The sequence below is a fragment of the Canis lupus genome, chromosome 11 (assembly GCF_048164855.1).
Source record: "Canis lupus baileyi chromosome 11, mCanLup2.hap1, whole genome shotgun sequence".
Lineage (NCBI taxonomy): Eukaryota > Metazoa > Chordata > Mammalia > Carnivora > Canidae > Canis > Canis lupus.
Window position 1 is genome coordinate 64421968 of NC_132848.1, and position 18213 is coordinate 64440180.

General features: G+C 40.7%; 1 protein-coding gene across 5 annotated transcripts in view; it reads right to left on the minus strand.

Annotated features, from left to right (window-relative positions):
- Positions 1-16991, minus strand: part of XPO1 (exportin 1) — a 47370-nt gene extending 30379 nt beyond the window's left edge. The window contains exons 1-5 of one of the 5 annotated variants that reach the window (XM_072768512.1): positions 16194-16991; positions 12906-13037; positions 7663-7764; positions 6496-6559; positions 4077-4149 (exon numbers count right to left, since the gene is read on the minus strand). Coding sequence is in view for 4 of the 5 variants with exons in the window: in XM_072768508.1 (XP_072624609.1) it covers positions 4077-4149; positions 7663-7764; positions 12906-13031 (301 nt within the window). In the remaining variant the exon portion in view is untranslated. Of the gene's footprint in view, positions 1-4076; positions 4150-6495; positions 6560-7662; positions 7765-12905; positions 13038-14797; positions 14937-15231; positions 15301-15618; positions 15745-16193 lie in introns of those variants that run through there. The other 4 variants (XM_072768508.1, XM_072768510.1, XM_072768511.1 and 1 more) reach the window with 4 other exon arrangements.
- Positions 16992-18213: the final 1222 nt, after the last annotated feature.

The window sequence follows — 18213 nt, forward strand, 5'->3', positions numbered from 1 at the left end:
CTGACATCATTAAGCTTATTTATTTGGGGGTAGGGGAATGACAGCCACGTGTGTAAAATGCTATGGTGAGGAGGGAAAACATCAAATGTAAATACTTTCCTAGCCTAAAGCAAAATAATAAAAACCAGAGAAATTTAGTAATTTTGTTACATAAATCTAAATTTGTTAGACGTTAGATTATGAGACTCTATCTCCCTTCTTAAAAATTAAAATCTAACTTTATCTTTTAAAAGATTTTATTTATTAATTCATGAGAGACACGAATAGAGAGAGGCAGAGACACAGGCAGAGGGAGAAGCAGGCTCCCCGCAGGAAGCCCGACATGGGACTCCATCCCAGGGCTCCAGGATCAAGCCCTGGGCTGAAGGTGGCGCTAAATGGCGCTAAACCGCTGAGCCATCCAAGCGTCCCTAATTTAATGTTTCTGAAACACTTTTACTTGGCTAATTTTTATCTGTTGTGTATTCTGCCTTTTGAAATTTCATTCGTGATCCACCAGAACAGGATACACTAAGAGAAATAAACATCTATCTCAGTCTAGAATTTAGAATTGTCAGGGATTTTCCTGGCAGAATGCCTTAGACTAAAGGGAAAACTGCTAATGCCATTGAAAGAAAAAGAAAAAGAAAAAGAAAGAGAAAGAGAAAGAGAAAGAGAAAAAGAAAATGAGAAAGAAAAAGAGAAAAAGAAAAAGAAAAAGAAAAAAGAAGAAAAAAGAAAAAAGAAGAAAAAAGAAAAAAAGAAGAAAAAAGAAAAAGGAAAGGAGAAAATCTAACATATACTTATGGACAAGAACCTGAAAGTAGATTAAAAGAACGCTAGATTGGAAAAGATTTAAGTTATTTATCTTAAATAACTTAAGATATTGGTCAAACCTATTCTACCTTTTTTTTTTATTTAAAAAAAAAATTTTTTTTTTAAATTTATTTATGATAGTCACAGAGAGAGAGAGAGAGAGAGAGGCAGAGACACAGGCAGAGGGAGAAGCAGGCTCCATGCACCGGGAGCCCAACATGGGATTCGATCCCGGGACTCCAGGATCATGCCAAAGGCAGGCGCCAAACCGCTGCGCCACCCAGGGATCCCGTATTCTACCTTTAAAATACATCTAGCACTCCCATTTGCATAAAGGAGTTCATTTCAAGGGCCCAATATGATCATTATTCCCTTCTTTTAACAAGAGTAGCGCTCACTATATATACCTAATTTAACCTTTTTTCTCCATACGTGTATTATTTCCCACTTTGATATAGGGATATATTTACACTCTTAATTCCTACTACCGCTTTCTACAAAGCAGATACACAATGTATGTACCAAGCAAATAAATATATATGCTAAGCAAGTTGGACAAGGAATAGTTAAACGGAGACAACAGTTCTAAGAGTTACAGACCAAAAAACTATATACACTATTTTTGTGGGTTGTACAAATTTACTCCCAATACTTTAAAGAGGAAGGAAAAGTAACATGCAGAAATGTGAGTGTATTTTGTGAGATACAAAATCTTAAGATTTAGAGAAGCCTCTCAGGATTGACAATGTTGAAAATTATTACAAATTAATACAGCACTGTATTTTTTACCTTAAAAATACAAATTACTAATACATCGTGCAAGGCTATGGTTGTCTAAATCAAGTTCACAAACATTCTCTGGGAGACATTTAACATGTTCTTCCTTTTTAAAAAGATTTTATTTGACAGAGAGCGAGAGAATATACGCACAGTGAGGGGGGAGGAGCATAGGGAGAGGGACAAGAAGACCCTGAGGACCATGACCTGAGCCGGCCGGTATCAAGAACTGGACGCTTAACCAACTGAGCCACCCTGGCGCCCCTTACATGCTCCTCTAATAAGCCTGTTACAGATCCTAGAAGTTATACCACACTTCTTCCTCCATATAATGACCTCACTGACAATGGTAACCATTATATGAGCAGTAAAGTAACTCAGGTACTTTTAGAAAGTTTATACCACGCTTAATTACTAGTCTTGAGGAGAAACACTTGTGAAAAGGTGATTCTGATAAATCTTTTTTATAGATACAGGTGTTTGAGCAACACAGACTTTAAGTGGACAGATCCACTCATCTGTGCATTAAAATATACATACAGTATTGTAAATGTATATTCTCTTCAATTTTCTCAATAACATCCTTTTCTCCAGAAAGGTTATGTTACATAAGGATATAGTATGTAATACATAGCATATACAAAACAAGTGCTCATCAACGGTCAATGGCGAGGCTTCCAGTCAACAGGAGGCTCTTAGTAGTTCTATTTTGGAGAGTCGGAAGTTATATATGGATTTCCAACTGCACGGAAGTGGTGGTGGTAGTGGTACCCCGACCCCTATGCTGTTCAGGGGCCAACTGTACTGTTTGCAGAGAAAGAAGTGTCTCACTAACACAGAACAGGAACACAGGCGTGAAACAGAACTCTTTTTTAAGTCAGGCAGAATAACCACCACCTCTCTCCAGTTTTTTCAAACGTGATACATTTTTCAAAAGTCTTATGTACCGTGGAGTATGTGTACATTTGAATCTTATGCATAAATATGAAAGCTACTATGTCTTTAGGATAAAAACCAAAACATACAACTCCCATTTGTGTAGAAAGCTAAAAATGTCAAATCCTCAGGGAGACCGTTAGTAACAAATAGAACCCATGAACTTGATAAGCCAGTATGATTTTAAACCTTTTTAAAGCCGGAAAAAATATTGCAGGACCATCTAGTACAATCGTTATGTGAGAAGAGGCAGGGGTCTAGGTGTTTAGAAACAAGAGACTTAACCAACAGCAGCCGAGGAACAAGAGCCGCACCTAAGATCCCTAAAGAGCAATGGCAAAATAAGGAGGATCTATTTGGGCCACACAGCCAAACTGTACTCATTACCTTAAGAGGTCACACATCATCATCTAGAACGTTTCAACCCAAAATAAAACATTTAAATAGGAACCTTTTTTGGAGGCACTACTTCCCCCTGTACTGTCATTCTTATTCTATGGTTTATGGTACAGTAAGGATATTGCCATTAAAAACTGTCTTACCTCTAAACATGCTAAAAAGATACCAACTTTCTAGATAAAGACTAGCTGAGTAAATCCAGGTCACTTTCCCACCATAAAGATGACATGAGAAAGCAAGTGAAAGACAGAATTAAAGACCAACAGTCAAATAAAGGAGACCTATTTTAATACAAACTTAAAAGGAAAACAAAAACGGCTACCCATAGTAACACTTAAGACCAGGCTTATATTTATGTATTTTTCAGAGATTAAACAAACAAGTGATATAAAGTAGGTGATAGAGGTAGAATATGAAAACAGTAAGTAACTGCATCAATATACTCCAAGACACTATACTTGTTCTAAGTTTCTTAAACTAGTTGAGACAAAGAGTAAAAGTTAATTATGACAACAGGCACCAGCACATCTTCATTTTCTTTTCTTCCCCTGATCTAAAAGTTGGTTTCTTCTAAAGCAGCCCCAGAATTTCCAAAGGTAAAGCTTTGTGATTTTTTTGTTTTTAAGCAGGCTCCATGCCCTGTGCGCCCCAACTCAGGGCTGGAACTCACAACCCTGAGATCAAGACCTAAGTGGAGATCAAGAGTCGGATGCTTAACAGACTGATCCACCCAGGAGCCCCAAGTTTTGTGATTTTTAAAACCTTGTTTTTCCTTTGCTCTGTTAAATTTATGTACTATTTAATGTGCTACGATACTTATCACTCATCGATTACTGTTTGGCAAACTTAAAACTACGGATAAGAATATATAACAAAATTTCATCCACTTCAGTCATAGTCCTAATTGATATTGTTTCACCACAGCTTTTATTGTGAACAGTTTGACCACTTTGGTCTCCTCTCTCTCCCAAAGAACAACCTTTTTCCTCCCCTGCCCCAAATATAAATAGAACCTGCCCTGCCACATGACAAAGGCTCTAAAAGCAGTAATTTCCATCAGAGCATAATAAACTATTAAAGATTTAACACCCCCACCCAATATTCAACTATAATAAAAATGTCAAAATAGTAAAATTCTGAATTTACAATTATTTAAAACATTTTCCTACCTTCACACTGGTTCCTTGGAAGAATCTTCCACCTTGTTTTTATCACATTTTCCAAAATTTGTAGTCCATAATACTGAAAATGGGAGAATAGAAACATGTGAATATATTGCTATAATACTGGCAACTTTTAGGATTCACAAATGGACAGACATTCACACATTTACATCTAAAGTTTCAAAAACATTATGCTACCAAGTTTAATTACATATATTAAACAAGGATCTATTCACCCATATACTGAGTTTTCATGCATTTTCCTCATTTTATTGTTTACTACTCTATTTAACGTCCTGCTGTTTATACATGCTCACACCAGGAGGAAGAACCAAATAAAAAGCCCTTTAAGCAGCCAAATGGGCTTATCTGTAGAAGGAAAAGTAGCAGCCAAATATGAATTCACAGCATAAATGACTGCTCATAGGCTCACGTACTTTAACACGACCAGGCTCCTAAGAATTTAGCAGCTTGGATGCTCTCAAGCTTCCTACCATCCTCTAGGAGTTGTAAGCTCTTGGCCAAGTATTAAAGTATTGTCACAGATACTTTCTATAGAAAGTGTTTACAAACATCACTGGTGTGTTACTTAAGGAGCAGCAAGACAGCCCACGGGTTTAATTTTAAATTTTAATCCCACCCTTACATTTGCTATTTCTACTAATTTAAAGATAAACTTTTGTGCACAGTCAAAAATAATATACAAACGCATGTTGCAATCTGTATTTACCTTTCAGGTATTCCTTCCTAAATATAAAAGTCGTAACTAAAAATATGAGAAAGTTAATAAATACAGATACCACTTTCAAGCCATTTTGTCCCTCCTGCTGATTACTCACTCTAAATAGTCAACAACGTTCACAATAATTTATAATGCTATAGGAGTTACTACCCAAAATTATTACTATGACCAATTAGTGTGGATAGACAGGAGGAAGAAAAGGGACAAAATTGTTGTGGTATGTTTCAATTGATTGAATCAGGGAAGAATGAGCTATAATACCTGAAAGGTAAACTCATTCATATAGACACAGAACCTCAGATTGCAAGTTTTGGCTGAGAATAAGAGTTCATCTTTAAAATGGTTAGTCATCACACAATAAAATAGGAGCATTAGTATTTCAACCAAAGGGATCATGTGAATGCTCATTTTATCCAAAGCACAATATAGACTGTCCCGAACTACATTGTGCTCAATAGTAAACGTTTTTGCTGTTTTCTTTCAACATTTTATACTTAAAAAAAATTTTGCCATTTCCACTAAAATCCTACATTTGCAGAACATTCCTTATAAAGACTTCCAAAATAAAAACAAAGCCAAAGCAAAATTCTGAAATTACAAATTTCATACCATTAAAGGGTTTCATAATCAGCAGTAAATACTGAAACTTTCTAACCTGTTCGTTTACAACCCCTTTATAAGTCTAAGTCTCAGAAAAATAGAATAGGCAAAAAAAGGTTTCTTGATTAACTGAAATTTTAAATTAACTTCTGAGAACACACTACTCTAAAAACTTTAAGTTTTATAGACATGAAATGACACTAGTTTTACTGAGTCAAAACAATACACTTCTTACTACATGGAATATATATCCTCATTAATTCTCCACCAATTAAAAAGATCTTTAAAAAACTAAAAATCCACCATAAATATACCACTTCAAAAGAAAATAAAAAATATATATACCACTTCAAGAACCAAGAGCCTCAGTGATAACTTCACCCTATTTAGCCAGTGTTTTTCAGCTTACACTACTACCCTGCTTCCTTTATGTTTGATACTTTGTTACCTAAATTACCTATTTACTAACCTTTAGTCCTTTCTCCAACTGTAAAAAGGTATGTATCATAAGCTTGCTGAAGATACAATTCGTATTTTCCTTTCTGCCATACCAGCTAAGGCAGTAAACCCAATAAAAGCTTTCCATTAAAAAAAAAAAAAAAAAAACTTTCCATAAGTCAAAGGAATACAAAGATCACCTTCAAAATATCCTAAACCGCAACCTGACACAACCTCACCTAGATATTAAGACTACATATGAAGAGAATTCACATTTTTTGAAAGAGTATTTTGTTTAAAAAAAAAAATCCTTAGGTGCTAGCTAAATCTGAGGACCAATGATAAATGTCTACTCTGGAAATATCCACAAATAATCCAAACACCACTATAAAGAATGAATTACATTTCTGCTTTACATCTCAGGACTTGAGAAATCCACTGCTGAGTTATGAAGATGAGGGACAGATAACAGCAAAGACTAAATGAAAAAATAAATGCATGAAATGATCCCTATGGTAGAAATTTCTACTGAGCCCTTAGAAATACTTATTTTTATGCATTGAATTCCCCTTTCCCCTCCCACCGCCCATGAAACAAAAACAATTGATGAACAGAATTCAGTTAAAGGGAATCAAAAGGGTAGACCTTGTGGAGGCCTGCCGTCAAAGCCTAGCTGTGTCAGTTGCACAGGAAGACACCCCTTTTCTTCCTATTACAAGCAATCAACATAATGGAACATTATGATTAATATCAGGTAGTGTTAACATCTTTAAAGAAAAAAAAATGATTGCATAAAAGCCAAATGTCATAGTGCATAAATTTAGCACCAAATCATTTGTAATTTATGTAAATTGAAGAATTCTTTACCTGTTGCTTTCTTTCTGTTCCTCTAATCATCTCATTTTTCACAAGACAAATTTGAGTTTTTAAAAATACTGTTGATAAATCAACTTAAACATTAGTAATGTCTGTCAGTATAAAAAGCAAAATTTACCAGGCAAGCAAACAGGCAAACACTATTATGTTACTTAAGGTTAGCACTTTGAGGAAGTTCTGGACTGTATTTTTGCCCTAAAATTTACAAGATGCCAAAACTAATTAATATTTTAAAACTGTTAATTAATACAGTCTGATTTCAGAAACAGATGTGAAAATGGCTATTTTCTGTTTTAACACAATGTATACCAAGTGGAAACCTTGTGTGTATTAAACAGAATGCCATGCATGGTATTTTATTACTTTAAGGCAGTTTAAAGAGAAGTGTGAATCATCAAGCCTAAAACAGTCAAAACACATTTTGATCAACCCTTCTGTTCAAACTAGGAAAAAAGGACCCAAATTATAACATTCTTCAATTGCAAATAAAAACTGAGTGCTGTCCCATTAAAAGCATTGGTACCATGGAGCAGGGTTTTATGCTGCCCACACCACTTGGTGTTGGAGGTGCCTAGCCTGTATTATATTGATTACTTGCCCAAAATAATTCCTTTGATGTTATGTTTCATCTCTGAATAACATTCAGAATTTATGCTACTTAGATCTGTATACATTATAAAAACAAAAAAACAAAAACAAAAAAAAAACCACCAAAAAAGCCACCTTGCATACTAGTCCCAATTACAAAACTTCATTCATAATTCTTAGGACTATTTGCAAGAATTAATTCTATGTAAGAATAAATTTTGAAATAAGTTAACAATATTAAATAATTTCAGATAACAAATGCTAATACTAAAAATGAGATACCTTCCTCAAAGTTTTTGACTGGAAGAAAAGAAGAAATAATGGATTTTAAAACCACCACTTGCTTACTTTCGTGTTCATATTCTGTGAAAATTCCAAAATTGTGTCGACTCTTGTCCATGCATCAGGATGCTCCTTTAAATGTGTCAGTACTTCTTGAGCCATTCTTTGCTAAAATGTTATATAAAAATAATTTTAAGCTCACTTTTTCTTTTTAATCATTAAAATGGTATTGAACAAGACACAAATCCTAAATAGGGCTGTGATTATATATTAACTTTCTGAAATACTCAAGAAATAATTATTCCATATAGAAATAAACGTATCCATTATCGGAACACATATCCCTTTAAAAGTTTTTTTTTTTTTTGCCATCTATTTGGTATTCTCAAAATGTCACTTAAATTCAACTGATGTTAACAAAGACTTCTCTAATGTAAAGGAGTCTCAGCACTTACAATCAACTGAAGGCAACATATAAAAATTCACATATACTTAGATAATTATATAATGGTATCCCTTGCCTTAGAAGTTACCAAGATATCTCAAACAAACTTTACCTATAAAAATCTATTTCATGAGAAGACTGATAAAAACCAGGACTAAGTAAAGCCACAAACCTCAAATACCCATAGATATAAAAAACAAGGCTCTGAAACCCCTTAAAAAGTCTTTTTTTTTTCCTTTTTAAAGATTTTATCGGGCAGCCCCAGTGGCGCAGCGGTTTAGCGCCGCCTGCAGCCTGGGGTGTGATCCTGGAGACCTGGGATAGAGTCCCACATCGGGCTTCCAGTATGGAGCCTGCTTCTCCTTCTACCTGTATCTCTGCCCCTCTCTGTCTCTATGAATAAATAAAATCTTAAAAAAATATATTTTATCAATTTGACACAGAGAGACAGCGAGAGAGCACAAGCAGGGGAAGCGGCAGGCAGAGGGAGAGGGAAAGGGAGAGAAAGAAGCAGGCTCCCCGTGGAGCAGAACCTGAGGTGGGGCTCTGTGGGGCTCTATCCTAGGGCCTTGGCTGGGACCATGACCTGAGCTGAAGGCAGATACTTACCCAACTGAGCCACGCAGGTGCCCCAGAAGTCTCTTAAATGTATTGTAAATACACCCTCTTTCCCCATTCTGAGTCTTCTAAATTTCACACCAACTCCTAACTTATTTTGAAAACTTTGTTCTATCTTAAAGATCTTATTCATTTTAGAGGGACGCCTGGGTAGCTCAGCGGTTGAGCGTCTGCCTTTGGCTCAGGGAGTGATCCGGTAGTCCCAAGATTGGGTCCCACATGGGGCTCCCTGCATGGAGCCTGCTTCTCCCTCTGCCTACGTTTCTGCCTCTCTCTGTATGTCTCTCATGAACAAATAAAATCTTTAAAAAAATTTTAAAAGATCTTCCAGAGAAAGCATGCACTCGGAAGAGTGAGAGCAAGGAGATGGGCAGAGAGAGATAATCTCAAGCAGACTCTGCACTGAGCAAGGAGCCTGGGGAGAGGAAGGGGTTTTGCTTACAGGATACTACAATGTGCTCTTCTCATTTGACACTTTCCCTTAGCTTTATTGTAAGGTATAACAATTAAGTTTGGGAGATCTAGCCACATGGACACTATGTATCTCGTTTCTTCATTTTAACCATTATAGTTTTTTTAATGTTATGAACACATTTTACCAAAGGCTGTTAATTCTATTGTTTTCAGTAAGAAACAGCTTAATCTTCTCATCTTTAAAGGCAGTTTTGTAGCTCAACTGGATCCTAATTACCTTTTTACCTATTTCTATCACACATAAGCAAAGTTTGAGAATTTAAAAATTTGTCAGTTACCTTTGTTAGACTGATTCAACTTGACCAAGGGTTTAATTCTATGGGTTATAAAGTAAGCATCAAAAAGGGGGAAAGCATTCCAATTCAAACCATCTCTGGCAGATACCTCATAATGGCCTTTAACTTAACTTTTATTCCAACTTACAAAAAAAAAAAAAAATTGGTTTTGATGTTAAGAATTATTTTCCTTAGGTATCAGAGTAATTTCCCCCATCAACCAACTAGCGATGTACAATGCTTCTTGTTTAGAATAAAACTGGAAGTTAAAATAAAATAAAATATAGAAGAAAACTGGAAATATATATCCACTAATTTAAGTAGCAGTTCTGTACCTTGGCAAGAACCAACATGTAAGTTGGAAGAAAAACCAGTTGCCTGGGTTCCAACCTAAAAGTATAGGTTAGAGCTAAAGTATAAGCTCTTAAAATATATGTATTTTGATTTGAATTTGTTAAGGGACTGATAGTTTTAATTAAGGAATTATTTAAAAAAAAGGAATTATAATTATGCTATATAATGACAAAAAACAGAAAGAACAGTTATGTAGGGGCAAAGCACTCTTCAGCCATGTTTTGATTCTCTGGGAGAATATCTAGCCAGATCTATCAATTTTTCACTAGTTATAGTCTTGCACATAAAATAAAACGATCAAGAGCGTGAGGTATATCAAAGATCTATACCTAGTAAAAGTTACTTGGTCAAGATACTCTTTCAGAGCTTTTGAAATGATGACCATTGTACACGTAAGTCAATACTTGCCACACTATTACCATTCATTAAAACTCTGCATAAATCATGTCTTTTTTAGTTGTCCTTTTACTTTTTAAAGTCAATTCTAGTTACTTGCATCTTAGCGTCTTTATTTTGTCCTAACCTCACTATCCTTACATAATTTTTTATTAACTTAAAACTCCTGGAGAGGTCGAAAAAGACACAAAAGGAAACTAAAGGAGAAAATTTGGTATCTCCCTGTGTTACTTACTCAACAGTGAAAGTATTTTAGTTGCTAAGCAATAGATTAAGAGTTCAAGTCACTTAACACAGTATCGGAGAAAACACTCAACTCTTCCATATTATTTTTTCTCCTGACTGCCCAACTTGGCTAAAAATAGAAAAATACTTATAAGAGAAGGTAGTCCTAATGTTACAGTGTTAAATATCCTTCTATATTGCCCATTTGGACACAAGCTCTGGGTACAGATTAAAAGGCACCATTCTAATTTTTCCTCTCCAAAATTATGTACTCCATTAAAAAAAAAAACTATATTTCTAGGAGTTTTAATATTTAATTAGTGTAATTTCTACAGTTGCCATATTTAGCACATATTTTAAGAGACTGGAAAAAAAATTAAAAACCATACCATATTTTAAAACAATGAGTTTACAAGACATACGCTACATCTTCCTTATACTTCCTAAAGTACCCTTTAAACAGAATGCCTTCTAAGTATCAGGCACCATAACAGGTGCTTTTACAAACCCTACCATCTTCCACTCCTGTGAGGTAGATAACTTTGTAGCTGAAACTCTGGAGCAAGGACTAGAAAATTTACTGGAATAAAATTAAGACATCTATCACTAAAAACATGTTTTCCACTACAGCTTTTTTCTTTTTATTCACAAGCCCCCTAAAGAGGGGGCATATGATAAACACAGTGAACTAGAAATGTAAAGACACCCTTTTAGAAAAAAGAGTCTTAGCTAACTTCAAGCTCTAAGACTGTTTCTTCCTATCTATAACTATAATAAATATCAATTTGCGCCTATCTTTATGCAAGTAATTTGTCATAATACAACTAGGCATAAAATTCTTACTTTTGGGAAAGTTTATTTTGCCTTAATAGAGAACACTTTTCCAAGTCTACATTTCATTTAAAAATCAAATTTTAAATAAATCATTAAATCTCAATAGTGTGAAATATCACTAAAAGCAACATCACCAATATATATTTTTTAAAGTTGTTTTGTTTTTGTTTTTTTGTAATCTACACCCAACGTTAGGCTTGAACTCACATTTGTGGGATCAAGAGTTGCATGCTCTTCCAAGTGAGCCAGCCAGGTACTCCCCCACCAATATATTCTCCATGATAAAAACTACTGCTACTTCTTAGTTATAAGCCTAACAAGTCTCTTCATTTAATCGAACTTTTAGATATGCTGTAAGCCATGTTAAAAAAAAAAAATATTTAAACAGCAGTAGCAGCTATGTGACAAAATTACATGCCCATCTTCCTAATGTCTACAAGACCTGTGCTTCCAATATATTCAAAGTTGAGCCAAACTTTATTTCCATACTTTCTTCCAAAAGCAGCTGCTTTTCTATACATACATGTTAGAGTGAAATGAAGCTTAAAGTTCCATGTTGCATGTATAGCACAAAGAAACAACTACATGGTATATGTAGTTGTACAAACACAATACTTTATGGAATAACTTCTCAGGAAGGCTTTTTGGAGACAAGAACACAGACCAAAAGCCCCTAGCAGTTATAAAACTGGACCAATCTTAGAAAAAGTGCAGAGTATTTTTACCACTTATACAACTTTTATGGCTCCCTTTTAAGTTTTCTCTTTATTATATTACAGTAAAACCAATAATGTTGGATTTCAGAAAGGGACGGAAATATTTATGCATATGCTAGTATTCACACATCGTACTTTTTGGACTATCTATATAAGATGCAATTTCTACCTTTCAGGTTTCTAAAAAGTATGATAGCAGTCACGTGCTATGCAAATATAAACTCATACCTTAAAGATATAAGTAACTTCATACGTACTACTAACCAAACATCATCTACTAGGAATACAACATTTGGCAAAAAAAAATTATACTGGTATTTGTCACATCACCTTAAAAGACTTTTAAATCCAACAACAGAAAATTTTACTGATTTAAAACTCTTCATGTGATTAACTCTATAGAGTGAAGATTCAAGTTTGTCTAGCTTCTTGTAACAAACTAAAAACACCAACACGCTTGTCTATCATTCAGCCAGGTGTTTTAAAAAAATAAAACCCTAAACTGATCAAATATCGGTTATGTGTATGATAACTGCCTACATTAATATACCGTTTTGCAGGTCTTAAATTCAAATAATTTAAGATGTTAGATATTGTTGGACCTTTAAAACAAGTTTTATCTGTAAAGTACTTCTGTAATTAAAATGTTTCAAAAATATAAGAATCCTTGAATTCCAAATATATTACATACATAAAAGATATACAACCTTTAGTATCTGTAAAACATTTAATACAGTAAAGAAAGGTTTCTTAAAGACAGAATATTCCAAAACATCTCCTTCTAACCATGTCAAAATACAACACATATAACACAATTTCTCCAGACTTGCTTCTCATCGGTTAATATATAGCTCCAATTTAATACAAACTACAGAAAATTTTTTTAAAAGGTGATAATTTAAAATCATATTTGAAACCGAATAACTGCGTTACATTGCAATAATGTTATAAAGTTTTGCTCAGCTACTTTACCTGGGCTCCTTCTCCATGGTATAAGCAATTCACCACATTGTCTAGAAGGTTGATATCCAGTTTTTGGCTGAAATCGAGCAGCTGACGAGCTGCATGGTCTGCTAACATTGTCATAATTGCTGGCATAGATTACTGTAAATAAAGAAAAAAATTTAAGATGCCTATGAAATTTTGTTATTATCAGTCAGAAATTTTCTACAAGTTATTTTACTTCAACCATGTTCCTAGAAGTATTATAATATTTTAGACACTACCTAAAGAACAGTAAAAGCGACTAAATGCTGAAGATAGCTATTCCATAAATGCTTTAGTTGTTAAGGTCCATTTAATTTTCCTAAGGTCTATTTTAAAACCCTACTAATATTTAAATAAAATTACCCCTAACCTGTTTTAATGAAACTATCATTAGGAATTTATGGCTCTAATAATTGACACAGTTCAAAGTCTCACTCTCAAATTTTTAAATACAGATAAGTTTAAGTGGATCTCTCCCTCTTCCTAGGTAGAATCTTCTATTTCATTAAAAGCTTCCTTTGCTGTACGCTACCTTAATTTTTAAGATATGCTGAAAAAACATGAAGATGCTGAAAGTTAAATGTGGTATCCAAATCTTTTTGTACACACCAATGATTAGCAAAACTTAAAACTTTCATATTCAAACCATCTATTTGTTTCTTCCAACCCTCAATGAATTTGGAGATTAAAATTCCCTGAACACATTCTAGAAAAACTATGGTAATATGTCAAAAAAATGTTTTAGATTTCCAGGTATTCATTGGGAAGGTTAAAAAACCTATAAAAAGTTTGCTAATTATTTTCCAAATAAAAAATTCTAGGATAACAGAAAAGTGAGCTTCTTTATCTCACATAATGTACTGACTAAAGCCTACCAGTTCATATGCAATGTTATCCTTTTAAGAGGATTCTAATCCAAGATGCTGGCACATATTCACAATTTTGTTGCCCAGCATTATAAAAAAAAAATCTTTCCTTTGCTTTTTCTTCAAAGCCAATGCCACTTGAGTCTGACTGGCTAATTCAGTACTCCTTAATCTTTTTGGGTCAAGATGCCTTACAATCTGAACAACACGATAGCTCCTGCCAAAATTTTTTAAAACTCACAATTTTGTATACACAATTACAGAAAATCCAGGACACCTTGAAAGCCATGCATGAAACCTCAGGTTAAGAATCCCTGGTTGACTGTAGTTATTAGCCCCAACAAGGTCAGCTGGTCACCACCACTTCTCCCCCCTCTTAAGAACCTTCCAGGATCAGGAAATGGGTGGGATTTGATTACATTATGTTTGGTACGAAAAAAGACGTTATTTCTTGGCTACTTGAGAGCAGTTTAAAAATGTTCATAACAATGGCAGCAATTTCAATTTTAACTCCAATGCTTTCCTTAATGCCAATTATCAAAAAAAAAAAATCAGAAGTAAAGAAATGAGTCAGGTTAGGGATAACGGAAAAATTGAAAAACTAAGAGTTCAAAGACTCATTCCTCTGAAATCTTTCAACCCGTTACTGACAGCAAAAACTGAGATCTCCAAAAATTACATAGCAGTTATTACTGTTTTTAACAATATCAGACGTGCATTAAGAAGTCTTTAAATATGAATATGAAAATGGAAGTATATTCCAACAAACGTGTACATTCCCTCCCACCAAACACCACAAAATTTTAAAGGATCAGAACAGTCTTAAAATTGAGGCTGAAAAACAGGTGCCCACAAAGCACCAAGACGTACGTGGCCTAAGTTTTCAATTTTTGGTTAAAAGATTGGACAGAACAAACTTTCCTCCTATGTCGTCCTCTCGCAATCTAGCAACCCAAACAAAAAGAACCATTTGACTATAAAAAGTCCCGTGCTCAAGTACGTTGTCCTTACAGAGTTCTCCGAGCTCAATTCTTGCGAACACTCAGGTTCCGGGCAGCGCCTGCGCCAACTCCGGCGGGCGCCGGCCGTAGAACCAGGCTACCTTCCGAATGACCTGCCTATTCTTGAACCGCGCAGAAATGGCGGCGTTCTGGTCCATGCCAAGCACACGGAGTCCGCCCCCCCCCCCCCCCCAAATCAAGCAGCTTCCAAAACATTCTTTCCACTACCAGCAGCGTCCCACACGCGGAGACACCCGGGCGGGCCGGCCGCCAACGGGCGCCGCGGGGGAGCGAGGCCGCGGCCGCGTCGCCTCCTCGGGAGCTGCACCCGGAGACCCCCTCACGGGGAGCGCGGGGCCGCATCCTCCCGCGGCGGGGCCGCCAGCCCCCATCCGGACCGCGACCGCCGCTTCGGGATCGCCAAGGACTAGCTCAGACACCCACCCCCGGCGCTCCCGGGCCGAGCGGGCCGCCGCGGCCCCATTCAGCAGCCGCGCACCCCGCGGAGACCCGCCCTCGCCGCGCTCCCCGCCGCGGCACCCGGGGCGCGCGCTCTCCCCGCCCACCCCGCGCCCCAGTCGGCCGCCGCGTCCCCGGGCAGCGTGGCCTCCGCCTGAGCCGAGGCGCCCCGGGCCGGGCACACCGTAAGCCGCCTCTACTACAGCCCTCCCCGCCGCACCCCAAGCTCGGAGACGGGCGAGCGGAGCAGAACCAGGGCATCCTCCGCCGCACGCTGCCAGCAGGAAACCATTCGATCGCCCCACTCTCAGGCCCCCTCCCCCCAACTACAGCACGGAACCCCACTTCCAGAACCCTCAACAATCCACTAACCTTTCCTACTTCTAATCCTACTCTGCCTCCCACCCCGCTTAAAAAAAAAAAAAAAAATCAGAAAAGATTTCGAGTTTCCTTGCAGGAGGAGGAGGAGGAGGGACTCGGCAGCCCCTCCCTCCCCCGATCCCAAGCTCTCCACCGAGGGGCCACGTGATGCAGGCGGACGTTTCAATGCTGCTGCACTAAATATTTCTGGAAACTTCCACTCCTAATAATTTACAGAGATGTTCCTGAAATCACCCCAACTTCTCCCCAGCCCCCCGGGCTGGGGAAGCCCTGCCGCCCCCACACCGGCCCCGCTTCACTATCACGCTCCTCGCCTTCCTCCACCGCCACCCGCACACGCCGAGAGCCCAGCAAGCGCTACCCTCCCGCGGCCGCCTCCCCGCCTCCATCCCCCAGCGGCAGAAGCGGCTCCATTCAATCGCGGGCTCCGCCGTGGGCCCGCCGCCGCCTCCCGGGCTCGCCTCCCGCCGCCGCCGCCGCCGCCGCCGCCGCCGCCGCGCCCCACGCCGGCCTCCACCCGCCCGGCCGCCGCCCGCCCCTCGGCCCCGGAGCCGCAGCCGACTTACCCAGAGATTGAACCAACTGCTGCTTCTTTCCTTGCCGGGGGGATTAGGGCGAGGGAAGGTGGGGAGGGGGGAGAGGGGAGGAAATCAAGGTGGGTTTCACAGTTTTCCCCACCTTAAAAAGGGAAATTAAAAAAAAACAACAACAACGGAGATAAGGGCCAAAAAAAAAAAAAAGCTCAACAATATTTACTATTTCAGGGACACCCCCACGACACACACCCACCCGCCCTCCCCCCGCAAAAAAAGGAAGGGGAATTAATCCGTGGAATAAATGCTCCCGCCTGGCTGGGGAGTGAGGGAAGGGGGAGGGGAAAGGGGTCAAGTCCCAAAGATTCAGCCCCAGGGGGACCCTCCAGCCACAGGCGGCAGCAGAAGCGGCAGGAGTAGGGGGCAGAGAGTCCACAAGGCCGGGGGACGCTCCGCTGCCAGTTGCAGTCCGACTCCCCCCGACCAAAACACGGCTCCCTCTCTCACGCGGCTCCGGCGCTGGGCCCCCCCACCCGGGCTCGCCTAAACTTTCCCCCCTTCTCCTGCTTCTCAGCGACTGGTGGCTCCCCCCTCCCCCTCTGGGTGGTTGCACGGACTGCAGCAGCAAAGACTGGAACAGGCACCGCCGCCGGGGCTGTAGCTACTGTTGCTCTTGCTGATGCTGTAGCTCCCGCTGCTCCTGCCGCGGCCGCTGCAGCCGCTTCTCCCCCTCCTCCTAGTGCCTCAAACTCGGAACCGGTTGAAACCGGTTCAGACTGGGAGATTCCATCTCGGTTGAGTTTTCAGCCCATGGCGCCGCGGAGCGTTTGGAACCTGGGCCTCCGCCCCCAGCCCGCCCGCCCATTGGCCGGTTCCCGCCACAGCCGCGCCATCAGCCTGCGTTTCATTGGCCAGGCCGCCCGTCAATCCCACCTCAAGTCTCCACACGAGCCCGCCGCTTCGGCCCCCGCCTCTTTCCAGCAGCGATTTGCCTGCAGAGTGGGGGAGGGGAAGCGGGGCGGGTCGTAGCGGAGCAAGGAAGGGGGGGTGGAGGCGGAGGAGGGGGGACGCGGAGCCGAGCCCAGCCGCGAAGGGAGCGACGACGAGCTGCGCCGAGGATTGGTGCGAGCCGCCTGTCAGTCAAGCGCAGCCCGCCCCCGACTTCCCGTCCCCCTCCCGCGGCTCCCCCTCCCGCGGCTTGGCCCGCAGGCCCGGCCTTTCCGGCCCGCTCATTGGCTGGGCGCCTTCGGTGACGGCGAGGGTGCGGCGCCGCCCGTGAGCTGGGAGCCGCGCGAGTTTGAGCGCGGCGCGCGGCGGCGGCCGCTCGGCTTTCTCCGGCTCCGCGCCGGCCCGCCCCCGCCCGCTCCCGCTCCCGCTCCGGCCCCCGCCCGCTCCCGCCAGCCTGCGGGGCCGGAGCCCGCCGCGGTCGGGACCCGCCCCCGCGGGAGGGAGCCCCGCTGCGAGGACGCCGGGCACGCCCAGTGGTTTTTTCGATCGCGGAGGGGCGGGAGAAAGGAGCCGAGAGAGCGCCCCGGGGGCCGGTCGTAGGCCCGGACCTCGCCGATCCGTCCGAAAGGCCTGGGTTGGGGGCCGGGAGTGCGGGGTGAGGGGGGTCGGGCGAGTGTGGGGGCGTGCACGGCCGGTGCCTCGGGATCTCAGTCGTGGACCAGGTACCAGGTGTCCTGAGCGAGGCTCCTTCAGGCTTTGACTCGGCGTCTCCCCGGGCTGGGATTTGGCTGCTCCAGCAACCGGCCCTTGCTGGAAACAAAGACCCTGAGATCTCCGTAATTGGTGTAGCGCGGGTAGTCGTGCCGGGCCGGGGCGCTCGCCGGCAGCCCCCCACCAGGCGCCCTTGGCCGGCCCCTGCCCCTACCCGCGGCTTCTCTTCGGCAGAGCTGCCCTTCACGTTCTTCATCATCCCAAATAGTATTTTCTATGGAAGTCACATGCACGTGGCCTCTCACGTGGTTGACTCGCTGTTTGTCCCCACGTGCCCTCCAAATCAGCTTTCCTGGTTTTTTTCTTTGCTTAAACACGGCAAATAGCCCACCAA